Below are 27,836 nucleotides of genomic sequence, written 5' to 3'. Positions count from 1 at the left end.
TCTCTCTCTCTCGCTGTTTTTGTTGTTTGGGAAAATGGCAGTTGTGACCGTTTCACAGTTTTAGGTCAATCACCAGCAAGTCTTAGTTACGCAATGAGCGTCACAGACTTTTCCCAGCAGGATGTATGTCATGCTGATCACTTTATTAGCCTGTCGGTATCAGTGGATCATCAGAGAAATTAGCTCAATCGTCTCCACAGAGGTGTTTATGAGGCAGCCCACACAGTCCACACATTACTGAAAAAACCTGGCGAGGCAGAAATGTGCATATAAAGTTACTGGCTATTATGTAACACAAGCTCAAATAGCTTCTATGCAGTGGCTGTGGATTCATGACTTGGTATCAAAAGCAGGTCTTGTTAGAGCGTTTAACCAGTAGCTGCAGATGTTTGGCTCTTTGCCTCAGAGCCGTGGTCTCCAGCAGCACAATGATTGGCTCTGATTCTCCCCGGGAGCCTGGCTCACTTTGATCCTGTCCCAGTGGTGCTCTTCATTGGACAGGCCGGTGTCGCAGAGCATCATTTGTTTGACAAGGAAGGCACCTGCCTCGTCAATATTTATATTGTCCTATAAATGGTGAGGGGGAATATAATTTAGAACATTGTGTATGCATCCGTGGAGTTAAGTGTTTGGCTCAGTGTTTAAACCTTGGCTGCAAGTTGTTCCTGTTTGTTAATATTTGAACACGTTTTATGAACAGGCTATATAGCTGCAGCGTTAAAGTTCACGCATACAGTATAGTGTAACCTCATACATTCTAATTGTGAGCCACTAGAAGCTTTGCTCAGGCAGAAGAGAGCCTCAGCAATGAAAACTAAAATTTGTCATACAAAAAATAGAATACAAACACAGTCAAACAAGCAAATGAATACATAAATAATTCAGTTTCAGTAAGTCAGTCAGCTAGGTATGGTATGGTCAGGTATGTCAACATTAGTCCTTTTACTAAGTGACAAAATACAGTCAAGTTGTTCAAAACAGCCAAACAAGAGTGTGACCTCACGCATATTAATGAATTGAACTTACACATGTTACTGCAAGAATACGTAACTAGATACTGTGTCCTTAAGCTACAAACAGCAACATCTGTCTCTGCCCCCTGAAAACTAGGTTTCTCCAAAATTGGTGATTTTTCAGATAAAGTGAAGAGTCAAGTATTGTTTTCTCTTCAGGCTATATTAACCATTAAAACCCCCATTATTTAATCTGAAAAAAAAAAAAAATGCATTGCAACAATTGGTTATTTTTCTTAGCTAACGAGAAGTTGACATTTTGGAGATACATGATTTTCTCAGGACAGCAATGAAATGCTAAAACATAGTCTAACAGTAGCACAGGAACAGAAGTCATAAAGCCAGAGAAGGGACTCAGTAGTGTCAGTTATACAGTAATATCTACCTAAAGCTTGCTACCATCAGCCGTCATAAGCTACTGGTCATACCAGACCCAGTAAGACTGTAGAGACAAAACCTCTGACGGTATTAAATTGAGCGTGAGTGTACTTATTATTGCTAAATAATTTAACTTTCTGAAACTTTCTATTGTTTCATGTTCTTACATAGTCTCACTTTAAATCATTAGGAATAGGCTAATGAAAGGAAATCTATTTATTATAATGTATCTATTTGTAATGATAATCGTTCCTCATCTTACTGTGTTATTGGTTATTTGGCGTAACCAAATACAGTAATGAAGGTGTTAAAGTTAGATTTGAATAAGTAATAATAGAGGACCTTCCTTGGTTAATAGTGATGCAAATTCTATGATTAATTTACGATTTTTTAAATTACCAAAGACAAGTAATACATTGTGAACCTGTTTTTTTTTAAGGGGCCTCTATGGGTATGGGATCATGGGACAGTTTGCCATGATGTTGTTGGTAATCCAGTCTTGACCCTATGATGAAATATGTTTACTAAAGTTATCCTGATAAAAGAAAACACTGAAAAAGGGGAATATTTGGTGCCTCATATCCCATTCAGGCTTTACCGCAACTTGCACTAACTGTATATTGACTCTTCACTACATTTCAGCATTTATCTGTCTATTCATATACATTGTGTTATAACTGATCTACTTCACTAACTAGACCACTAGACTAACTGTTTATTGACTCTTTACACACCATCTCAGCAGTGAAATAGACTCTCTGTTCATGTATATTGCACATCCATCGACTTACTTACACCTCACTATGTGCCGGCATTTGTAATGCCCACTTATTCTGCACTTTATGTAGCATATTGTATTCTGTATTCTTGTACTGTATTGAATGTGAAACTTTTTGTTGTCTTGCACGCCTACGCTTTTCTTGCCCAGGTCGCCGTTGCAAATGAGAATCCTGTTCTCAACGGCCTACCTGGTTACATAAAGGTTAAATAAAAATTTTTTTAAAAAAATACTCAGCCGATAATGCCTCTGAGAAATATTTGCATATCTCTGTCACCGTACACAAATTTTCTTCTCCTAAAATAACTTAAATACAACACACCTTTGCAGATGTCTCAAACCAGCCCATGAAGCTGTTGTCTTTACAGAAGCTGTCCAGCGAGGACACCAAGTCTCTGTCCCTTCCTGTCATGTCACATTTGTTGGCCAGCAGGACGGCAGGGACCGGACGTCCGCTGTCGAGACAGACTTTGCTATCCAGGTCCTGCTTCCACTCTGAGGCAGCCTCCAAGGTGGAGCTGTTTGTAATGTCAAAGACCACTACTGCTCCCATCGCCTCTTTGTAGAACACTCTGGACATCTTCTTAAACCTCTCCTGGCCTTGAGGGAAGAGAAAATAGATCTGTGTGATTTATGCTTCACCACAGCTTGTGCTCAAATCTGACTCCAAGAGTGAAGATTAATTCATTTTCCCCAGATTTCCTGTTATTATTTGGCAAAGGCTTACAGTTTTTTATTTGAATTTAAAGTTGGCCCAGAACCAGTCAGTGATGCTACTGTTTGTTTATCATGCATGATTTGAATTATCATATCAAACTGGACTGTAACAACAAAGGTTATGTAACAAATGAGAGACGAACAGTAGTTTTCTGGAATAAAATGGTATGTTTCCATGGACACTGGTATGATAGGATTAAAATAAATAATAGAATTCTAATAATAAAAAGACTGCAAATTTCCAGTCACTAAAAATACTGTGAAATTATTTGACATTTATAGTCAAATCCCAGCATGATTTATTATTGGTTGAGGGTAATATATTGTTTGAGGCATATTGGATCTCCTATTGGACTTGTGTAATTTAGATCATTTAGACAAAGAGAAACTTTCAACAAAGACTGCTCTGGCAATAGGTGTAGAGAGGCTGTAATTCCTTAGCTAATTGTATGCCTTTATAAACCCAAATTCCCCCAAGGGGTTGGATGGATGGATGGATGGATAGATGAATGAATGAATGAATGAATGAATGAATCTATCTATCTATCTAATTTAGTTTTGATTATTTACCTACAGTCCATTATAGGCTAGCTCATAGCGCATAGGGATTAAATATGTCTCTGTTTTGCTGGGAGTCTGCCTGTCAGTCTACTAGTAATATGTATATTGAAATCAATATTATACATTAATTCTAAATTGAATAGATTTAAATATTTCATGTAACCACCAATTCACATAAATTCCAATTCCAACTGTCAAACGCTGTGATGGCAGTTGATGCTACTCTGTTAAGCTAATGTTAGTTTAGCATTAGCTGGGTTTTTGTTCTCTATTTTAGCTACTAACGTTACCCATTTAATTGTGGATTAACAAATACATTTACCAAGATATAGTATCAGTTGATTAAAAATGGTTTCAACTACAGATAACAGCTTTAGTAACTAATAAATCAATTTGTTTTAAGGTTTAAGGTTAGCGTTAGCTAAAGCTAGCCAAGACGATCCCACGGTTAAGCTAGCTTTCATTGGACACAGCTGCTTTAGCTGCCAAGCCACAGTGCAGTTACCTTTGTCTTTATCTTTGTTTTGTAGTTGTAACGTTACTGCAGATTTTACTATCTGTTTTCACAGAAATTGCACATTTCTATGGCCATCATTTTCTATGGTAAAAAGGGACTTCATAATCTTGAAACTCACCTGCAATGTCCCAAAGCTGCAGCCTCACCACTGTCTTTGCATCCCATTCAATAGTTTTTAGAGCAAAGTCAACTCCAATAGATGCTTTGTATCTTTCATCAAAGCGTTTATTAACATAACGCAAGACAATGCTGCTTTTCCCAACACTTAGATCCCCAATGACTAAAACTTTAAACAGCTTTTCTGTACATGGTGTCACTGAACGTACTGCCATGTTGTGGTCGTTTTATAGCCCATAAACAAACAGCAAAGGTCTTACATAATCTGCATTTACTGCAGATGTCTCAACCCTACGCTTTCTCTTTACGACTACTTCTTAGTGTTCCTGTTTTGAAGTTCTTCCTCCGAACTAAAGCCATAAATCCTTGACCTTTGATTTAAAACATGGTACTGGAGTAGGCAAGGCCAATACAGAGTCAGCTAATGAAAAACAGGAGACAAAAGCATAAAAAATATTTAATTTACTCCAATCAAACAAGTTTCCTTTTAAATGCTCTACAGTAGCCTACATATTTGTTTAAACTTGCAGACTTAGTTTATACTGTGTGTATATATCTGGCTGCAGGTAGCTCATTCAGAATATTATTAATGGTAACAGAAGCACTTCATCACATTGTACGGTTTTTGATAGGCTCTTAATATTTAGGAAATAGATTGGATGTACATAACCAATCACACAATAGAGGCATACACAGCTAATTCGTTTTTTTCTAATACTGTAATGCATATAGATATCATCTGAATATCAAAATATGATTCACAATTCATACATTCACAAAACATATGTATGTCGTTTATTTTATACATAAATCTATGCAGTTATGAAATCAGATGTCTAATTATAAAAAATACAAATTTTAAACTACGATAGTTTTAGCTTTCATTTCAAGACCATAGAAATGAGATAAATGTACAAAAGAAAAGAAAAAAATCTTAGTGAAAATGTGGCACTTGAACTTGTTCACTGCTACATTCGTGATACAGTCGGTGCACTTGCTTGGCATACTGTATCAATAAAAAATAAAAAAAATCACAGATAATGGCTTGTTTTTTTACAACAAGAAATGTCGACATTTTAAATTTCATCAAAGAAGAACATTTTGATTCTGCTCTACCAGCTTAAAGCAAAAGTTGGACATTTTGGGGAAATGTGCTTTCTTGCCAAAATGTTTCATAACAAGATTGATACCACTCATGTATTGTACACCATGAAGCTACCATCAGTAGTTAGCATAGCTTAGCATGAAGACTGGAAACGGGAAAACAGCTAGCCTCGCTCTGTCCCTAAGGTCACAAAATATGCCTACATTAATACCTCTACAGCTCACTAATTAAATCCTTATATTATTTGTTTAATCCAAAAAAGTCTAAGAATTACAATTTATGAATTTCTTCTCTGGACAGAGCCAGGCTTGCTGTTTTCAATGTGATCTCATGTGAAGGTGTATAAATAGCTTGCCACTTTTAAAGCTTTAGTGCATAACTTTTTGATATTAATAAACCTCCGTTACATTCAAGCCATTGCCAAATGAGTTGCTACCAAGATAATTAAGACTATCAGCTCCACACAACTCTCTCTGTATTTCTCAGTATGGCTATGTTCAGAAGATTGTGTCATCCGGCGACTTTCCCGCGCAGAAACTCGAGTGAAGATAATGACCTCTTCTGAAGAGTCCTTCACGTTTTTTAAAAAGTGTCCTCCTTGGCTACTAGCAACTGCGTGGAGGAGGAGTGGGGGCGGTGCGCGATCACAGAAGGCTTGTATTACATGGACACATTTTGCGTGTCATGTCAAGCTTTTTAAACTTTACGTATGTCATTTAATGCCCTGTCCCAACTTGTCAGTTTTAAACACGTGGTTAACGTTGTTCTTATCTGAACTTTTTGGTTGTTGACTTTTGGTTTCACACAGGACACGAACATCGGTCTCGTGGGTGAAAGTCCTGTCTTTGTTTGACACATCTCGCTCTTCATACTACGTCACAAGTCAGTAGAGACATATGGCATGAAATGGCACGCAAAAAACAAAAAATGTGTTGGGATAATTAGATATTAGCATGTTATTCATACACCTCTTGGTGAGAAAAGGCCGCTGTTTCCCCTTTTCCAGTCTTTATGCTGAACTTAGCTAATGGCTGTAGCTTTATATTTAGCGGACAGATGTTAGAGGGAAATCTCATCCCATCAAATTCTCTTCAAGAAAGCAATAAGTGTATTTTCCCAATTGCGAACTATTCCTTTAAACTTTTCCAATTTCTTTTGTTCTTAATAAAACAGAAAAGTCACAATGCGTAACACAAAACATATTTTCTAAAAATACTATTGACAAATCCGATTTTACAAACTACTGTATATTCCCCATTAAGTCGCCCTGTTTAAAATCAGTAAAATCCTCTGCTTATGTCGTCTATATTTTCTCAAATAAATCTGTTCATAGTTATAAATGTACATACATAGACAATCTTAGTTGCTTGTCTTATTGTTAAGCACAAAATGTATTTTATCCTAAAAGCTTATATTAGCATATAAATATATGTTTGTAAGAGGCAAATTTTCTTCACTATTGTAGACATCTAAAAGAATTTTAAAATGTTGCGCCTTGTTGTTCACCCTTATCATGTAACAGCTATCAATTATAGAGTGAAAAATGACTTGTCAGACCACAGAACGACTTCTTCCTTATATATCATCATCATATACACCACAAGTAATACTTGTGTCATACTTATTGTCAAACTTGAAAATATAGTACAACAACTGGTAATATTTAGTGTGCACCCTCACAGAGTTGAGGAGCTTTGCTTGAAGTCTTTGAGGATGACGGAGGCATATGTCACATTTGTAGGACTGCACAAAATCGACTCAGACACCGGCGAATTGGGGTAGGGGCTCGCTGGAGGAGCAGCGCAATCTCGGAAAGGGGACGGAGGCATTAGAGCCAGAGAGTTTTCCATGGCTAATTTGACCTCAACAACGTCCTCGTCATGAATCTGGGCGTTGTTGTACATGTAGCCGTGGAGAAGGCCAAACTGCTCATTCTCCATCTCCTCGTCCTCTAAAGGGGGGGAGGGCTCCTCATCAAACGGGTCCATGTGCAGAGGCAGGACCGGCTCCTGCTGGATCAGGTGGGCCTGGTGGTATACGGGCATGCCGCCGCTCACCGCCTCGGGCATGCTAATCATATCATTAAGATCAGGGGTGTCACTGTTGAATTTACCAACCATCACATTCCCCTGTAGGTGGTCCATGACGACGTGTTGGGGGATAATGCAATTTGGCTGCAGATGCTGAGGTTTATACAGCTTCACCTCCTCCACGTCTTTTATAAGCCCACAGGCAGCAATGTGTCTGTGGGTCATCATTGGGGGAGTGATGGGGGGATTGTATATGATCGGGTCACTCTCGTCCTCCTCAGCCACATTGTACAAAGTCTTAGTGCTGAGGTCTGAGAAGTCCAGGCCTCGGCTTTGGTAGGTATTAGTTAAGGGTTTGATGACAGCCATCTGATTGGAACCTGCTTCCTGTCTCTTCACGTGCACTGACAGTCTGTGCCACGTGTGATCCCCTTTTGGAGGATGTCTTGCACCTGGTTCAGACCATGACACAGACTTTCCATTAGAACTATGAACAGAATAAAGATGGCTGTTACTTCACAGGAACCCACAAAAGTGGAGACAAAAACAGCATTCATGTAAGAAAGAATGATCTTGTGGTCTAAATAAATGAAAAATATTTATGTTGTACGTAGTATTCCAGGTTATCTGCAGGCTTTTGAAAAATCTTTAAAAGCTAGGAAGCTCATCAACCCATATTGGGCAAGTTTTTATTTTTAGCAACAACTTAAATGAAGTTAAATGAATGAATCATTTTTCATGTAATCTCTCCATACACCCATCCATTCTATCCCGCTTATCTGGGATCAGGTCACATTATTTATATCACTGGGAATTATTGTAATAAATTGCTGAAAAGTACTAAAAAAGAAGGATATAAATAATTCTAGGCCATATTGTCCCCACTGGTTTTTGATCACACTTTCAAACTTTGGCTGGTATGACTGTAAAAACAGGCATCACATTGAATTCTATGTGGTATTAAAAAGGTCTGAAGTCCTTACATTTGATTTGGTGAACCCTGCAGGAAACCTGTAGTCTGTATTTGTGATCCCACTTGTCATCCCTTAGCACACAGAGATGCTTGTTTTAATTTTACCATCAGTTCAAAGGTTCAAACAGCTGTGTGAATTGAGCACTGACCTATATCCGTCACACTTTACAACAGGTGTCCCTAAGAAAGTAAATACAGTAAGACATCAGGCTCCCTATGAGAGGGAATTACAGTAAAACCAGCATCCCTGAGGTGCCTCAGGAGCAGGACTCACAGACTCAATTAATGAACCTACCTGCCGTTTCCAGTGTTCTTCTTCCTTTTGAACATGTTGAGCAGGCTGTTGCTTCGGCAGGCAATTTTGCCATCGCCGACGTGCATGCGCACAGCGTCAGAGGTGGTGAACGCGCTGCGCACGTTCCGCTCAGGTTTGGCAATGATGATGTACATCTTTGGGGTGAACATACAGCCCAAAGCTACAGTCACACTGAGGCTTACAGAGAAAGACGTGGTGATAATCTTGTAGTTGCTGCCAAAGTAGATTGGCACAAACGCCAGCCATATTATACACGTGGTGTACATGGTGAAGGCGATGTATTTGGCTTCGTTGAAATTTGCAGGAACGTTGCGGGTCTTGAAGGCATAATAGGTGCAGCTCATGATGAGCAAGCCGTTGTAGCCGAGAGGGGCCACAACACCCACGTTGCTGGTGTTGCAGATGAGGAAAACTTCTTTGATGCTGGGGTAGGATTTGATGGGTTCAGGAGGCTCCAAGATGATGAGGGTAATCTCCAAGGTGAGCTGGACACTGATCAGGATGGAGGCAATGACCACTTGAGCCCAAGCACTCATGAATCTCGGTTTCCTGGTGCAAATCTTCTTCTTGCTGCCCGCCAGAATACGGGCAATACGGTTGGTTTTGGTTACCAGAGCGGAGTAGCACATGGCAGCTGAGAGTCCAACAAGCAGCCTCTGGAGGTAGCAGGAGGCCACGGTGGGACGGGCGATAAGGGTGAAGGGACACAGATAGCCCAAGAAGATCCCTGCGAGGATGATGTAGCAGAGCTCACGGCTGGAGGATTTGACCACAGGCGTGTCACGATATAAGACAAAGATGAAGGCAACAAATGACGTGACCAGGATTCCCAGACAGGCAAAAACCACCTGGATAATGGACTCTGGATTGCTCCACTCCAGGTAGCGCAGAGGAATTTGCTCACAGCCTGAAAAAGATAAAAAACATGACAATATAAACTGACAGCCAAAATACTACACTAAAAGCAGCTCATACAACTTTAAGCATATCAGCATCAGTTTGGTGGTTAGATTTTGGTTATCTAGAGAAAACAATGCCTAAATAAAAGGTAATTGTGAGAAGAATGAAATGAAGAGTGAGAAGAATGAAATGAAGGGTTTCAAATTGTTAAGGCTTTATAGTAGGGACACATTCAAAATTATTAAAATACATTTTAGCCTGAGAAAATACAGTAAGCCTTAAACTAGATTTTTAGCTCAACTATAAATAAACCCTTTTCTACTCTGCCATGGCCAGGCTGGGCCACAGCTAGTGGAGGAGGGGGCCAATGCAGCAGGACAAAGTAAATCACTGCGTTTCTCATGGATCCATATAAGATCTGCCTTCTGCTCCATGTTGAGATCACACTTTGAATATCTAAATTATGTAGTTTTATTTATTTATTGGGGGTAGGAAGGTTAGGGTTAGAAAACTGACAAGAATAATTTGTAAGTCATCCCACATTTTCTCATTTATGTGTCCCTAAAAGGACTTGCGGTAAAAATAATAATGCAAAAGCATGGAGGCAGGATGATCCGATTAAGAAAGTGTCTTGTCTTTGAACAGCACAGAAGGCCTTTGAAAGTGGGCCAGAAGAGTGGTAAGTGAAGTAGGGCTGCTGTCGGATAAAATGGTGAAGATGATGAATGGCTCTCAGGTGTCATGGGAAAGCAATGGAAATAGGACAGAACAGGTTTACAAAATAGCGCTGCAAAAATCTTAGCAGGACAAACTGTACAGAGTACAGGTGGCAAGGAGAGGGGAGGAACTTAACTTTCTACAGAACCTCTAATAAGACTAAAGAATCTCCTCTTGTCTCTGAAAGCACCAATCATGCAACAGGAACTCCTGTGGCCTGTGGCAACTGAAGTAACCTAAATTCATCTCAATTTACATGCAAAAATTGCAGAACAGCAACATTTTCTGTTCTAATCAGTGGGGCTTACAGTCTTGGAAGAATATGGCAGAGAAATTCAATTTTCATTAATTAAAACAGTTCGACATTTTGGAGAATAAGTTTCCCAAAATGCAGCTACAGCCAGCAGACGATAGCTTAGCTTAGCATAGCATATAGATGGGAAACGGAGGGGAACAGCTAACCTAGCTCTATCCAAGACTTAAGTCTGCTTTTCAGCGCCTCTAAAGTTCACAAATTAACATGCTATATCTCATTTGTTTAATTCATACAAAAACAAAACAAAACAGCAACTTGTGATTTTACGGGGGGTTATGTGAAACTATTTCTTGGCTGATGACCAGAGACATGAAGTCTTGTGACCATTGAGAGGTTGCCTATCAACCAGTGGAGGCTCCAGGAAGTTGCACATAACCTCTTACAAAACCACAAATAGTTTTTACACTTGTACACACTGCTGGTAGGAAGTTTTTGTTACATTTAGACAGAGCCAGGCTAGCTGTTTCCCCCTGTTTCCAGTCACTATGCTAAGCTAAGCTAAGCTAAGCTGGCTGGCTGTAGCTTTATATTTAATGAACAGATATGAAGGTATTAATCTCTTCATCTAACTCTCAGGGGAAAAAAGCACATTTCCCAAACTGTCAAACTGCTCCTCTAAAGGAAAACCAGTGAAGTCCTGTGCCAGGCCTTGTACAGTGTTCCTATCAGGTCAAACCTACCTTCCAGTTCTTCATCTGGCCACCAGCCCAGCTCACAGGCCTTACATGTGAACTCGTCCTGGACGATCTCGTTGTCCTTACAATCAGTGCAGATCCAGCAGCAGCTCACTTCTCCCTTCCTGATCACCTGGACGACAAAACATGTAGAGAAAAGTAAAAATACTTTCCTACAAGTACCTATGTCTACCCTGAGTTTGTTTCAGTGTAAAAAGGAGTCCCACTGTTTACTGTAGATATTTAAATATTTGTTTTTAAACACGGCAAAACTAAAGATAGATCATTCATAATTCATAATAACAAATAATAATCTGGACCAAAATCCATTAATTGACATCTCATTACAGCTGCTAACTTGATGATAAAAACCTTTATTGATGACAGTATGAGCATTTATTATTGGATTTCAAACATGTAAAACTTCATTAGAAAAGATGAAGGCCAATGTGTTTGTTCACAACCTGGCATTCCAAAATGTGTTCTTATAAATGGTTTAATACTGATATATAGCCTAAAGCATTAAATGACTAAAGGATTTATTAACCATTATTAAAGCCATTAGCTAAAACGTATAAGCCCCTTATACAAAGGTGCCTTATCAAAAGGTAGTGACAAAATACGTCGTCATCATCATGTAGTACAACGTAACCAAGCTGTTCATTTGTCTGCAAGGTGAAGAAAGAGAGAGTTGTAGTCCAAATATTTGAAGAACAGTGAAACCTAAGCAAAGACAGAGGTAACCTGTGCAGTGGCAATATGTCCTATAAGCAGGACAGCATCTAAGGGATTTGTCCCCTACCTTGATCTCTCCTTTGGAGCAGGGCTCACTGCAGACAGAGCGGACCACGTCACTGCGGTTCATATGCATCAGTTCGTCATCCAGACTGAGAAGACCCTCATGCCAGGAGCCAATGTTGATGTAGTCATAAACACCAGGCTCCACTTGCTGGAAGTTCTTAATCTCGTACCTGATATTGGGTAAAAAGCCACGAGTTAGACGGAAACACAATTTCAACAAGGTTTTACCGATGTTGAATCAATTCTTGATGGGGAAATAACTGTCAGGTTCTTAATCAATACATGTGACTCAGGGATTATTTCGCCAGGTGCTGATTTGTTTTTTATCTCTCTTACTCTCTGGTTTGCAATAATAACTCCCCACTGGAACTTCAAAACACTCAACCTCACCTGACGATGCAATTTTAGTTGCTCACGGATGAAAGAAGCTGAAAACAAGCGACTGTTATGTAAGTTCTAAACAAATTCAGTAACTTTAGCAGGATTAATGGGAGTCTTTAGTGCATCAATCATTAAAGTGTTCAGGCAATTGTTTTTCTCATTATAGTAGGGACATTATTCTGCATATGTAAATGTACCTGAACTGAAAACATCCACTAAAATAATGTAATTAAAAATGGTTGTAGGTCATTTAATGCTGCTTTAATTACAGTAGAGTAAAAACACCTCTGGTGAAGCAAAGCATTTGAAGAATTACACAGTGTTTCCAGTGATGGGAAGTAACAGGTACATTTACTCAAGTACTGTACAATTTTGAGGTACTTTATACTTGGCCTTTAGTTACTTTCCAGATTCAAATTCATAATACAAAACATAATTATCAAATACATTATCATAGTAAGGAGGGAATTCAGAAGCTACCCAGTAAAGTATTATATAGAAAATATCTAGAAATAAACTTAAAAAAGAAAAGAAAAAAAAAGAGCCCCATATTAACAAGCTACAACGCTAAAGTGATGTTCATTAATGCATCAATAATTATAATCCAATATTATAATACACATTCTGCAAAATGAGCGCTTTTACTTTTGGTATATTTTGATGGTAATATTTTTGTACTAAGTCAAATTTGAAATGCATGACTTACTTGTAGCAGAGTTTTTCTATAATGTGGAAATGCTATTTTTTAACCATCAATGAACCATCTGAGTACATCTTCCACTACTGAGTATTTCTAGAAGAATGGAAAGGACGTGCGTTTTACCTCCCGGGTGAGTCGCCATTCTCATCAAACCAAATGTCTTCTCCAGAAACACCTGTGAAGGAGGTCTTAAGCAGAAAGTCCAGTAAGTGGCTGCCATCGACAGGCTTCATGTTTTCACAGAGCCCCACATGCCCAGGGCAGAGAATAGTGTGCATGTCTTGCAGCCCGTGGGCCATGGCGTAGATGGCATTGATGACGAAGCCCATCTTGCTGTCTTGAACGTAGTTGTCCTCCAGACTTTCATAACCTGCCCAGCCACACATGAGATAACAGTAAGGGTTCATCTCCAGGACAGATATTTAAAAGGGAAAGCCTTACAGGAGGGGCTTCATTGCTGCAAGCAGTAGCATGTTATGTGTTATGCTGTAGGAATCATTTAGAAGTTTCTGTACAGGTGTGTCTAGCATGATGTTACAAATTACAAAGGAGTGATAGGGTGCTCAGTGCTCACAGATGCATTCTTGTAATAAGTATTCGCTGAATACAGACTTTAAAAGAACTGGAAGCCTTTAGAAAATGGCTTCAAAGAAACTTTGTTACCATGGTAAGACTATCCATTTCTACACTCATGAGTCCGGATTCAATTAGAGTTGGTCTAAAATACTGTGACACTGAGATTGTGTCTCCTCAAGTAGAAAAATTAACCAACTGTTCTCACGTGTTTAGGATCTGTTGTCTTCTGTTGATATCGTTTTTCCTCGGACAAACGCGATGAGTGAATGAGACAAACAGTGTGTGATGTTCAAACACACCCTATCAGTTCAGTGTAATGCAAGCTAGAAGCAGAGTAAGCAGGTTTTTTTTAGTTGCTTTGTGATAAAGTAAGATGTCAACTTAGTTATTACAAAGAGCTGCACCATGCATTCGATATGTTGTGGTCAGGTACGTATGTTTGGCAGCTCCTGGAGCTGAAGATGATCATTTTATTGTAGCATCCTTTGGTGTGAAAAGCATCTTTTGCCAGAGCACAAAAAACTCTTGTAAAATCAGCACTTGGTAAGAAGGGAACAACAAGCTAAATCTCTCTTTCCACCAACTATCTGCCCTTGAACCCCTGTACAATCATCAGTTTAGTCATTCACACATTTACATTTAGAGCATAGATTTTTTTTTCTTTTTTTACAAAAGGATCACTCTGGTAAAGCATATTTTCACATCAGCACCCTATGCTAGTAAATTACCATAGCTTATGAAACGTGGTCTGGATGTGATACACTGCTGTTGTCACTTTACTCTACAGTATCTGTCACCTGCATGTGTTCCAAAAATCCCTGTTTCATATTTTATGGAAATGAAGTGGAGTATGATGTAGGAACTGGTTATGTAATATCTGATGGAAAATGATACAACTTGTAACTGAATTTTACCCTAGTAGGGAATAAATATTAGGTGGCCATTATGACTATGATTTAATCTACTCTTTCATGATGCAATAATACTTTAATGCGAACTCAACATTTGATTCAAGTGAGTGAATCATTATTAAGCAAAATTATTGTTACACTCTCAGCAGTTTTCATTGCTGGTATATGTTAGTGATAGTATTTTAAAAAGTAATGGTATTTCATTTGACAGCTCTAAGTTGAATTACCTTTTGTTTACATTTCTAGAAATTACAGGGTTAAAATAATTTGAAATAAATTGACAGGTTTCTTTGTTTATTTGAAGAATCTTTAAAAACCTATAATATAGAAATAAATGTTGATTACTTGATGATGTTGATTTTTTAAGGATTTCTTAAATTTTCAGAACATTTTTGAGGCAGAAGTATGTAATCTTTTTCTAAAATGTTGTATATTGTATTTTATTATAAGTTTATTTAAAATGACTTGCTTCAATGATTGCACAGGGTAGGCAAAGATATTCACTCTCTTTTCTAGTTACATCATTAGTCATACACATTGTGAGTTGCTACATTTATCCTACTCAGTGTAAGACAAGATTCACACACTGCACAAAACAACGGTGTGACACATGAGGCTGACAAGCTTTTGAGCATCATCCATTGCTGGTGTTTATCTCACCACTCGTCTTAAATCAAGTCATGATCATAAAAGAGGACTGCTGGGAAATTGACTGCCTGTGCAAACCAACACATAAACAGTAAATTCAGTTGTGTGGCAGCTGGGTGAGTGGCCGACGGGAACCGTGGGTGATGACCTAGTTTAACAGCTCCTTGGCGTCGACGCTCGCCTCACTCACTCACTGAGCTGTGTGAGCTTCAGTCATGATGCAATGATGTCACAATGTCAGCATGCAAGCAGAGGGCCTCCTGCTGCCGCCGCAAGACAACTCAACCCTCTCTGTCCAAATGTGAATACAACTACAAACTACAATGGCTCTGATAATACGTGTTATCTGCTGCAAGGTGGCTTCACGAGATCTGTGGCTACATGCAACTTAAGCCTGATCAGCCAGTTACCATCTCACTCAAATGTTATTGGGCTGTTTTGTACGACTTAAGGCCACAAAAGGGTGTGAGAGCAGAACGTGAGAGCAGATCAAATGTTGGGCTCTCACTGGAAAAACAAATAGAAACATCCCAATAGCTTGATATATTAGAGGTTAACTGAGATTAATAGTACGTTTGGAGAGAAATGAGAATGTGAGCTGACTACTGAAATGACCACATCATGTAATAAAACCTTAATATCAGTCAACCTCTATGTATATTCCCAAAGTGAGGAGCTTTATGGTTCCATTCAGAGGGATACACTCACCGTCTTGGAGTTCTACACCAAAGAAATATAAATAATATTGTAAAAACCATAGAAGTGACAGGACAGCAAACAATAGCTCTATCTCCACGTATGAGGCATACATAAATAGTGTAATAACTGCTATTAAAATATGACGCTTTGTAGGAATGAAGAAAAGCTTGACGTATGAGAATAATAAAGAAGAGAGCTCCATTCTCGTAAATAATGTGCAAACGCTGCAAAGGAATAAAAGTTTAAAACAACTGAAGAAAGTGAGGTGCAATGGTAAAAACAACGTCACTTGAAGAACCTTGAGAGCTATCAACTAAAAAGTATAAAAATGTTTTTTTTGCTGCATGCATCATTTTATATTTACGTTTATCAATATGATGAATTTGAAAGAATTAATAAAAAGATTTTAGAAACACTGAATTAAACAGCAGCAATAATCTTATCAACCTGGTAAATTGGGATTGAAAACGTAAATATATATTCTGTAGATAAATGTGTAAAAGAAATATGTAAAAAAGCATGTAAAAAATATGTTTTGGAAACATGCTTGTTGAGCATTTTTTCGAGAAACCAAGAACTTAGGCTAATGCATTAATTGTGTTCCTTTGTAAAAGAAAATTATGTAAATTTACCTAGATCATCATCCTCTGCAAATCCACGTGTCACCGAAATGAACAATATGAAAAAATATGTGTTATTGGATTGACAGAGAGAATTCTACCCTCTGGCAGTCTTATTCATAATTAAAGAACGTGTTCCAGTTTACAGGGCCTTTTGGCATCGTCCTCTGGGCATTGCACACATCACAACAGTTGAAAAAGACAAGCTGATGTGCACACTGGCATAACAATGTAAACCAGAAAGACATTACAGTTGCCTGACGAATTGTTTAGCTACCTGTGCAGTTTCGTGCATAATTCAGGTTCTCTAGCGGGTGTCCGGGAAGGCGGCACTGGAAGCGGTACTGCCAGAACTCGGGGAACCACGGATTGCGGGTGTTGGTGCTGAGCTTGAGCTTCAGGAAGTAGTCATCGAAGGAGGAGACCTCTTTAGACTGCAGCTTCACCGTGATGCCGCCCACAGCCTCCTGTTCGTATCCCTCCACCACCTCGACTCTGTCGGCCCAGCCATCACTGCACAGAGGAACACACCGCAAATAGCCCCGAGTTCTGCCTATCATGCATTAACATTTATTTCATCTATTTGTTTATTGGTCAGGGACAGTGATCATTAAAAGGTGCTGTAGGTAGGATTGTGAAGATCCAGGATTTAGCCAAAGAATTTGAACACTGCCAATTTCTCAGTCCCTCCCCCCTTTCTGCTAAAGCCCAAACGGTCTCCTAAGCCCCTCCCCCCACAAGGGAGAATGAATGCTGTGCATGAGCAGTGATTGACACGCAGTTAGACAGTTAGAGGCCCCCCGGCCCTGATTGGTGCATCTGAACAGGGAGCTGTGGATTTTTGCAAATCACACTACAGGCTGTAGGTGGTACCAGAGGAACCAGATTTTTTTTTAATGACCTGCTTCATGTAGTTCTACTGGAACATAGGGTCAGTTTCAGAAAATATGACAGAAAGTTAGTTTCATAAGTTTTACCTACTGCATCTTTAATCAACAGAAAAGTAACTGTAAATGAGCCAGAGTTAGCTCAACAGGCTAATTTTCATCTGTTGTCCCTGGGCAGTTCAAAAATAGCAACATAAAAAAGACTTATTACAGTCAGCATGTAAAAGCAATATATACAGACTAATATTTAGATTTACAACATCTTCTGAAGCAATTTCGAGAACCCTCAAAGACCTTTTTAACCATCGTAGTTGGAAATGATATTATGTATTATGTCCTTGCTTAATTTATATGATGTGAACCAACATTTAAAAGGTATTATTATTAGTTGTAATTTTCTACATTACTGGTATTTTTACATTTTCATTCAAAAATAACGCTTTTATATTTTTCTTGGACAAAACAAGCAAGGAATGACGGATGGTGGAAACAAGAGTCACAACACTCTTTTTATCAAGCAGGGAAAAAACTATTTTCTCATCTACTGTAGATGGTTGGAAGCATCTTTGATGTTTCTGGAGAGAAAAAAAAGAAGAAAATAAGTGTTGTAAAATTACCTTCTGGGATTTTCAAAGATCACTGGGCATTTTCTTTCTTGAAATTACTGATGTTTAGCACTGTGACTCGAATGTAATGCTTATACATGAGAGGCACAAACTGGGATCCTGAAGGATAACATGCATTATCTAAGAGGTCTGCAAGAATTTGGAAAAGATTTTCAAAATTACCTACAAAAGTTTGAAGTTTTCAGAAACAAGAAACCAAACCCCAGCTCTAACATATGAGCAACTTAAGATATGAACAACTTATGTTCAGTTAACTGTGTATGTATTTTTGTCAGTGTGTATATTTTGGATACCTGTTAATTGATATATTCATAGTTCCTCTCTTTATATTTGCACGTTTCCCCAACAATTTACCTCAGGATAAATAAAGTTCTTTCATATGTTTTCTTATTTGAAGTCAAATAATATAAAATCCATTTGCTTCAAACACATTCTTTAAATTGTATAACGAATAACAAACAGTAGTCTGCATCTGGCAAAAGGATAACTGTTGTTTTGCGATGCTGGTGAAGCTCCAGAAGTCTGTGACAGTGTCGTGTTTGAAGCTACATGCAGCCTCACTAACAAGCCTCACTTCACTTTACTTTACTTTGTGGACCCCAGGAAGAGTAGCTGATGTTCTGCATTAGCTAATGGGGATCCTAATAAAACCAAATCAAATAAAATCAAATTACTGAATCCTTTTGTTGCTCTGACTTTCTTTCCCTTTCAGCCTTCCCGCTGAGGGGCGTGGAGTGCTCACTGTACTTGCCAAAAGAAGAAAAAAAAAAAAAATCACAAGTCCGGTGAGAATTCACAGATCAGTACTGTAGCAGTACAATCTGCCCTGGAGAGAAACCAGCTCCCACCCTCCACACAGACTCTTACTGTAAGTGTGACTTTGTCTCACCGATGGCCATAGTTAGTATTTATAGTATACATGCTCGCCTATTTTGGAAATCAATTCTGCATTGAATCCTCTCACAAAAGATCATACTGATGAGACAAATGCTTTTGTTTGACACTTCAGATATGAATCAATAAAAAAAACTCCCTTCATTTGAGTTGCAAATGCAGCTTGAGTATTTCTAAGCAGTGTGGCAAAGCAATCACATCCATGACGCATAAATGTGACTTACATGAGTAAGAAATGAAGGAGCAGAACAGGGGATATGGAGGGATCTTAAATAGCATCGTTTCAAGGATGATTTGGCACAAAAACAACTCTCTAGACTGCAACAACACACTGAATGTAATTAAATATTACAAATCACTTTTCTGGCCACAAAACGTGAATCATCGTGTGCAGAATGGCAATATTCTCATAAGGTATGACAACTGGAACATATAAACACAAAAACTATAATGACTTCAAAGCAAAAGCCAACAGTCCGGTTATATTAATTTATATTTTTGCTGATTGACAGTTCAGTCCTGTATGATAAAGCATGACAATATGAATAAATGAATTATATGCAAAACGCTGTCAAACCTGCGATTAGATCTTATTTACTTTGCTAATGATTTAATCATTTGCATCTTTTAAAGATCCATTTTGGTTCAGACTGAAATATCTCAACAACTATTGGATGAATTTCCAGGGGGGCGCTATGCAATTTTGGCAATTTCTTTGCTGTTTGCGCGCTTTTTGCTCGCAGCTTTCTCTATAGAGCTCCCCCTACAGCTTTGGAATAGATATTTGGCAACACTGTGTAAAAACTCGCTTGGTCAGTCTGCCGTTTCCTCTTTCTCTGTTCCTCCGACAATGCTTTCCTAGCTTTCTGCTTCTTTTTTGCTGGCTCAGCCATGACAATAGTGTGAAAAACTCATCGCTACCTTCTTCTTGCTAGCCGGTTCCTGGATGGGGGAGTGTATGTGTGCAGTGCCTAAACGCAAGGGTGTTTTTTCCGCTCACAGGCGCTAGGGGGAAGCGAGACAACCACCATTCAACTCGAAAAAAGTCATATAACCATTCCAATGACTCCGAAGCTGTTCAGTTAAGGTGAATTAAGCTAAAAAAACTGCATAGTTCCCCTTTAAAAGGCATAGTTATCCCAGAGTGTGTCTGTTGAATAGCTATGGTGAGTAACACTGCACTAAGAAACTACTGAGATTCTCCTAAAACAGTCGCTTTTTGTATAAAAAAAAAAATGATGCTGTTCTAATTATGCTTCAGGCTGAAATAAAACAATGAATCTTTGTGTAAAACAGACTCATTCTAAGATACTGAATATTGCAAAAAAAATGCATTTCATCCACAGTACAAAAATACCAGCCTTTATACCCACATTTGGCCAAAAACCGAAGCCAACAGCACGTTTGGCTTGGCTGGCACTTCAAAAATGAACTGACAATGGCTGTCCAGTGTGACAGTATCAACAGTACCTAGCCATCTGCTTCTCAGCATCACACTCCCTCCAGTCCAACACTCGGAGTGCCAAAAACCTACAGTTCTGACGTCAACGAGCGCACATACTGTACAGATTTATAACACAAATCTTGTATCCCACAATCATGAATCATTTAATTTTGGGGGGAAGGATGCATTGCTGCCAGACATTATTGAAAGTACTAGTAGAGGCTATTTATGTCAATGAATAATGCTTTATGAAATAAAAAAGATTGTTTCAAAAGCAAAACGGATTAGGAGTTAAATGTTTGTCAGGCATGGGATGATAAAACTGATATATTCTTTTATCATTTCACTTGAGAGTCGATCAAATGAGTTGTGTGTTGTTTGAGATGTGTGTGGGAGCTGTGCTGTGAGAACAGCCACAGTTTTTTTTCATCCTGCACACAGCAGAAGATGGATGGCTGATGACCAGCACCTCAGGCATGCTCCATTGGCCCATTGCACACAGGGCTGCATGTGTTCACTTACTGCGTTGCTCTAAAAAACATTTTCCTTTTTCAGTAGTCTCCTTGACCCAGAAAACACACACACGCACAGTGCTCTACCAAACTCACGGCCTTCTTTATCTTCCCTGGAGACTTTAGCAGCAGCGCAAATTCAAGTGGAAGGGGTGAGAGGAAGTTTAAACTCCATTTTTTTCATACGTAGGCCTGCATTTCATCTTTTGGGTTGAGAAGAAGGTTGTTTTTTTTTACTCCGTCTCATCAACCTTTGTGAATAAAGCAGCAACAAATGAGTGAACCGCTCTCAGTAAATGAGCCATAGCAAGCTTTTATCGCAGCCTGGTTACAGATGCTGCAACTGCTCCTAACAGGACTTGAGGTGAGCTGAGACTCCACAAAGAGGGAATGTCTGGAGGTAGGAGCGCTGATATGAGCTTTGATGTTCACTACTCCTCATACCCCGGCTTATGCTGGAGGTGCTGTCCCATATTAGCCCATCCTGCCTGTGATCTGACAGGGAGAGGGAGGGAGAGCTCGCTGCGTGGATGCATTATTCATTACCGACTGCCTAACTCAAAGCATCTTCTGCTTTCAGAGGAAATCTACTCCCAGAAGGACAACGAGAATACTTTGGTTCCATATGAACTTTGTGTATACCATCCTTCCTGAGTGGAGACAATTATTATCATTCATCATTTTTTTTATCATTATTATTATTATTAGTGTCATTATTATTATTAGTAGTCTATTATGCAATTTGTAAATCACTTTAAACTGCCACTGCATATAAATAAATGATCTAACCTTAATGAATATAACATACAATTATACAATTGAAAGCTCCAAAACAGCTACTAAATGGACCTTGTGGTGAGATTGTCTGGTCAACTACATTTATCTTCATTATCACCACAAATCAATAAAAGTCAATAAATGAGGCACAAATAGCTGAAAAGGTGATAATTATTCCTTATACAGTATGAATGAAAGCTCCAGAACAGCTACTAAATTGATTCCAAGGTAAAAAAAAAAAAAAAAAAAAAAAATATATATATATATATATATATATATATATATTTTCCTTGTACAAATCAAGCAAGAACATACTGTATGTCATTGTTCTTGTTGTTTCCATCCTAGATGGGAAACATTTGTCACAACCACCAAGCATCTATGGTTAGAAGAGTATTTGCGGCTCACTGGGTTTTTATTTTTTTCAACAACAAAAAAACAGATTTAGCTCTGCAACTCGAATGTAATGTTAATACATGAGAGGCACAAACTGGGGTCTTGCAACTGAAGGTTTACATGCTCCCGTATTGTCTGCAAGATTTTGGTTTGACAAGGATTTTAAAAATCAATTAAATAGTTAGAACAAAACATAGATCGGCAAATTTGTCAAAATTTTAACAGCTCCTGAGTTCTTGAGATACAAAAAAAAAAAACATATCTAACAACTATAAGCAACTTCAGATATGAGCAATTTATGATCCTTACCGTTCACCTCGTTAATATTTTTTGCATTTTCCATTATAGAATATCTGCTTATTCATATTTTCATAGTTGCTCTCTTTGTCTTTGCACTCTTTCCTACTTTGTACTGCAACTGCTGCACAACAATTTCCCTCAGGATAGATGAAGTTCTACCTTATGCTTTCTTATTTGAAGTCAATTAATATGAAATAATTTTGCTGCACACATTTAAAAAATTGTGTAACAAGTAACAAACAGTAGTCTGCATCTGGCAAAAGGATAACTGTTGTTTTGCAATGCTGGTGAAGCTCCAGAAGGCTGTGACAGTGTTGTGTTTGAAGCTACGTGCAGCCTCACTAACAAGCCTCACTTTACTGAATCCTTTTGTTGCTCTGACTTTCTTTCCCTGTCAGCCTTCCCGCTGAGGGGCGTGGAGTGCTCACTGTACTTTCCGAAAGAAAAGAGAAAGAAAAAAAGTCCATAGACACAATCACAAGTCCTGTGAAAGTTTCTTACTTAAACTTTCAATTTGCCTGATCCTTATTGTGTTGGACTTTCATTTCTCTTAAAACCTTGTTTAAACCCTCTGCAAACTTAAAAACAAAAACAAAACAGCAGCACTAAAAGACTTATTTTCATCATCCTGAAAAAACGTCTTGTTGGAACAATCTTAACAACCCTGAAAACAGAATATTTCAGTTCCATATGACCATCCAGAGCATAACTGAATATTACAGGAGATTTCCCTCACAGAATCATTTTTCTGGATAATAACGAATGCATAAAAAAACAATCCAAAGCTCTGGAACAGCTACTGAATGGACCTTACGGTCAAATTGTTTTGTCAGCTGCTATGTCCAAGGTCAAAAATGAACTTTCAAAGCCTTTCATTGAAAAGGCCTTAAAGTGCTCTGAAAAACATTAAACTGCTTATTCCAGAACAACTGACCAACCTCTGTCTAGTGAGATACACAATATGATCGAAAGCTCTAGAACAGCTACTAAATGGACCTTGTGGTGAGATTGTTGAAATTGAGATTGTCAACTACAATTGTCTTCTTTATCGACACAAATGTCGTTAATCCATGTGGCACAAAAAGCTGTTTCAGTTTTCCTGATCATATTGTGTAGACTGAGTTTCATGGCCAATCAAATCTTCCACAAAGCCACTGTAAACTTAACGCAAAGATTTTTTTTTTTTTTTTAACTTTTCTTCCAAAAGATAAATCCCCCCCCCCCCCCCGATAGACAAAACAAAAACTCCCGTGGGGGAAACAACCACTAACAAACCTGCCAATTAGGAGGAACTCTCCGGCTACTCCGAGCCGTCTCATGGCCATGAGCAGCCCTCGGACCGTCATGCCTTCACAGAAGCAGACAACAACTCGGGCTTTAGGCAGACGCTCACGCAGCTTCCTCAGCAGCCTGTCAAAGTGCTTCTCCCCAGCGTTGCTGTAGATCTTGTCAGAGTGGGCGATGCAGATGCCGTCCTGTGAGGCGAGCTCTTTGAACACCTCCATCCCACTCTCCCCGTAGTTACCTGAGAAAGACAAGAGGAGCGGTTTTATTAAAGAAAGAGTCAATGGGTTTTGATTCACAGGTTCACTCTGTATTCAGTATTTCAAATTGTTTAAATGTTGAATATGGTCTTTTTTAAACAAAGTATTCAAGGAGGGTTTACTGAGACAAAACAGCTCTTCCTTTAGCATTCAAGTGGCCCGTTGTGTCCCCAGACTTCTTTAAATGGAATCAAGAGCAGTACAGCTAGAGCACACAGGGTTAAAGTAACCTCAACAGCATTATCTGAGGACCAGGGAGCACTCTTAGGTTACACCTTCAATAAAAAGCTTCAGTATTTATGCTGAAATCAGTCTGATATGTAAAGAAATGTAATCATTGAATTGGCAAAAGCACATACAGATCTTCATCACAGTAAACAAAGAAGGGTTGCCAGGTTTTGATTGGAATTTTATCAGCTTATCACTTACTTGTCTCAAATTCTCTCAGTGGAAATACACAAGATTGCAACAGCTGCCTTATGGGTATTTCAGGTATGCATCTTGCTCAACACTGTGGGTGGAATCTTAATTATTACAATCTACATTATAATGTATAAGCGTCTACATGCTTATATATTGTAGTTTTCAATAAATCAAAAGTTAATGTAAAGAAAAAAAAATAAAGATGTGTGGCAAATGAATGCAAAGGTATGTCTTTTCAAACCAGAGACAAGGATGTGTGAAAAAGTGACCTTTTCTCAGTCGGCCTGGACTAGTTAATACAAAATACAACAACTTCTTTCTATGCATATCAAATGGTGGTTGCAACTCATGCTAGAACTAGTGATTATTTTCATTATCAATTAATCTGGTTTTGTTCGTCATTTTTGCATGAAAAATTACTCAAAACGGTTATTCGGCTATCAATACAGTTGCCAATCAATTTTAATGTTGATCTAATAATCGATTAATTGCTTCAGTTCAAGTTGCAAGAGCAGCTGACACCTGCGGGAGCAACAAACTAAGACTCCTGGCAAAACTGAGGAAGAAAAGAAAAGAAAAAAGAATGTTGTGTCTTGGTAATATGCAATTGGTCTTGGACTTTGTTGCAAAAAAATAACTCTACATACTCCACAGAAAAACACAATGTTCTCTTTCATCTGAAATTGATATTCTATTTATACTAATATCATGCAGATGAGCCTCACAAAAGAAAGCCCAACAGTCTGCAGCCACCTGCTGTTAGAACAAGTCTACAAAATGTCATTCACAAGACAAAACAACAGTTACATTGCATATTGCAGCAAAACACAACATTGATTAAATCAGTGCAGCAGAGATGGTTACAAGTCCTGCCTCTGTGCTACAATGGGGGAAGGGGCACACATCAAAAAGACAGGACTGTTGATGCATTAAAGGGGCAGTCCACTGATTTTACACATGACGTTCAGTTTACTTGTCATAAGGAGCCTTACTCTGCCTGTGAAAACATTTGTATAATGTCTTCAGTGGTTCTGGAGGCAGCCTGTGTTACAAATTGGATGTGTGGAGTAGCAGGGAGGGTCTAATGAAAGAAGCCATTAAATTGCATCATGGGAGATGTACTGTAGTAAAAGTTAGGATGTCGCTGCTTTTGCTGCTTCACTGTTGACAATTCTCCTTTTAATCTGTCTCTTGGGAGTCTCCTAACTTTATGTAAGTGCAATACTAAATCACCAGAGTACCCCCTTAAAAGAAATGTGTCTTACCCTCTGTGTGCACTGCAGACACATAAGTCCAGTTGTATCGTTTGACGATGTCCAGGAGGGCCCTGGCCTGAAGAGTGTCTGAGGGCACGACTCTGAGGAAGTACTTAAATAATGTCTTGTCACTGAGGTCGATACTGGTTGCAGAATAGGCGATCTGCGGGATGTTGAACAGCTGCAGAAGGTTTTGAACTTGAATTGCGACTGAGCTGGAGCCGGGCCCGATGACCCCCGCTATGGGCTTCTTGGTTGTCGGTGGCTGACTGGAGGGCACCCCCTCGATGCACCACCTGGACCCGTCCCTGTCGTCCCGGATGGAGATGAGAGAGTCTCGTATGAACTCGATGCTCTGCTCCAGAGCCACCGAGGAATGCCAGCAGGAGTCCCTGATCTCACAGCCCAGGGTGATGTTGGGCAACAGGTTTGGGTCCGAGTTAATCCGATCCAAGGCGTGGAACATGGCCTCCACTCTTTGGATGCCGTACTGCTCACGGACTTCTCCACATTTCCTCTCTGCCACCTTCTCAGCGGAGGGTTGGTGGTGAACAGAGAAGAGGGCACCGATTATAATATCCCCGTCCATCCTCGCCACCAGGCGAGAGGCAGAGCTCGGCACCACGGACCTCTCGTACTTTCCATTAGACAACACAAATGCCTCATACAGTAAAACAGGCAAGTACAAGATGCTCACAGCAGTCAGGTAAATCATATTCAACATTGTGCCACAGGTGAAGAACGTAGAATCACTTCCACTTTGCCATAATGGAGGTCCATCAATCCACCTTTGGATCAAATAGAAATTACCTCAGCTACTTCTCCTTCAGCGTTGTCACCCTGTATAAGAGACAGGGAGCATTAATAACTGTTTTTACAGATGATACTTCAACAATTAGTCTATTAATTAAGTAGGCCTAGTTGATCGAAAAGAAATTTCATAATCGATTTTTCATGATCGAATTTGATTTTTTTTTTTTACAAACATTCTCCGGTTGCAGCTTCTCAAATTTGATCTAGATTTTATGCTTTTGTCTTCTATGATAGTAAACTGAATATATTTGTGTGCTGGACTGTTGGCTGAACAAAACAAGTCATTTGAGTAGGTCACATTCAGCTTTTTTCATTTTTCACTACCCTCTGACAAACGACAGGATCAATCGCAGAGTCAGAAAATTGAGATTAATCGATAATGAAAATAATTGTCCACTAATGTGACTTTTCTAACTGTTAAAAAGACTTAATACCTCCCTCGTCTTCTATGACAAATCATGCAGAAGTTTGTGGAAACAGACATAAAAGTTGCATCAAAAACATGCAAAAAGGCAGTTATTGGAGTCCTGTTGCAATAAAGTATGCAATGACCTACAGGGTGGAGCCTAAAACAATTGATCTCAGCAGCGATCATATATGACAAGATTTAAAGACACTAAATGCTAAATGCTAGAACTGAGAGATAAAAAGTTAGCTCTGAAATAGGGGAACATTCTGAGTTTCAGCACCACGGACAGCTGCCTGCATCTCTCGGCGCATTTTGTTCATTCAAACCGATCTGTATCAACCTGCGACTGTTCCTTCAACTTTTACCCCTGACGGCATCACCTAAAGACACAGGGACGTGCTCTATTTGAATCATCTTTTTCACCGTCTCACAGCTGACTCAAGCTCTTCAGTCGCTGCTCTACAGCCGGTCATTTACAGGACAACATTTTCAACATCGTCACCTACCTATGCACATGCATACCAATTAAAGGATGAAGATTAATTAATAGAGCAGGCTAATACAACGCTGTCATATTAAGTAGACTGTGTCTGCAAAGCACCTAATAACTGGCATTACTTACCTACCTGCACCAGCCAATTCGGGACATAGCGGGTCTGTGTCTTCTCTGAAGCAAGGAAGCCAGACTGGACTCTTCTGCCGAGAATTTACTGTGGCACCGAGTCTCTCTCTCTCTCTCTCTCTCTCTCTCTCTCTCTCTCTCTCTCTCTCTCTCTCTCTCTCTCTCTCTCTCCCCCTTTCTTCTCCTCTTCCTCACTGCATCTTGAAACCGGGTCACACTCACTGCAGTGCCCCTGATTTGAAGCCTATATTATTCTTACACGTCAGGGGGATGTTTCAGACAATGTAGCATCGATTAATGGCATTTCTTGTGCAAGTGCACATGGGGAAAAGGTAGCCATGTGAGGAGAGATGTTAACCTGAAACGAAAAGATAAATATAGTAAGTCTATGTGGAGCGGAAGGTTGTTTTTTTCCCCCTCATGAAAAGTGTAAAGAGACCGGTCAAACTTCACCTAATTCGTCCTGCTGCGTCGTGTCCGTCAGC

General features: G+C 39.1%; 2 protein-coding genes across 11 annotated transcripts; both read right to left on the bottom strand.

The window, feature by feature from the left end:
• On the bottom strand, positions 1–5,636 carry rab32b (RAB32b, member RAS oncogene family). 2 transcript variants are annotated; one of them, XM_031310299.1, is made up of 3 exons: positions 4,083–5,636; positions 2,492–2,769; positions 1–567 (listed from the first exon to the last, which is right to left on the bottom strand). In XM_031310299.1, exons 1-3 carry the CDS (start codon positions 4,294–4,296, stop codon positions 403–405), a joined length of 657 nt encoding a protein of 218 aa, XP_031166159.1. In that variant the 5' UTR covers positions 4,297–5,636; the 3' UTR covers positions 1–402. The 2 variants fall into 2 exon arrangements, with proteins under 2 accessions (XP_031166159.1, XP_031166160.1); XM_031310300.1 differs by having other exon boundaries at positions 1–247.
• A 342-nt stretch (positions 5,637–5,978) lies between these two features.
• Positions 5,979–27,511, bottom strand: grm1b (glutamate receptor, metabotropic 1b). 9 transcript variants are annotated; one of them, XM_031310230.2, is made up of 12 exons: positions 27,352–27,486; positions 25,517–26,347; positions 23,560–23,809; positions 16,726–16,961; positions 16,461–16,475; positions 15,838–15,849; positions 13,118–13,364; positions 11,915–12,083; positions 11,119–11,245; positions 8,485–9,412; positions 6,835–7,703; positions 5,979–6,795 (listed from the first exon to the last, which is right to left on the bottom strand). In XM_031310230.2, exons 2-11 carry the CDS (start codon positions 26,229–26,231, stop codon positions 6,863–6,865), a joined length of 3,540 nt encoding a protein of 1,179 aa, XP_031166090.1. In that variant the 5' UTR covers positions 26,232–26,347; positions 27,352–27,486; the 3' UTR covers positions 5,979–6,795; positions 6,835–6,862. The 9 variants fall into 9 exon arrangements, with proteins under 9 accessions (XP_031166090.1, XP_031166094.1, XP_031166089.1 ...); XM_031310234.2 differs by having other exon boundaries at positions 5,979–7,703; positions 25,517–26,295; positions 27,352–27,511; XM_031310229.2 differs by having other exon boundaries at positions 5,979–7,703.
• Positions 27,512–27,836: the final 325 nt, after the last annotated feature.

The sequence above is a fragment of the Sander lucioperca genome, chromosome 18 (assembly GCF_008315115.2).
Source record: "Sander lucioperca isolate FBNREF2018 chromosome 18, SLUC_FBN_1.2, whole genome shotgun sequence".
NCBI lineage: Eukaryota > Metazoa > Chordata > Actinopteri > Perciformes > Percidae > Sander > Sander lucioperca.
The sequence above is the reverse complement of the archived record's forward strand: the minus strand, read 5'-3'. Positions and strand labels throughout refer to the sequence as shown.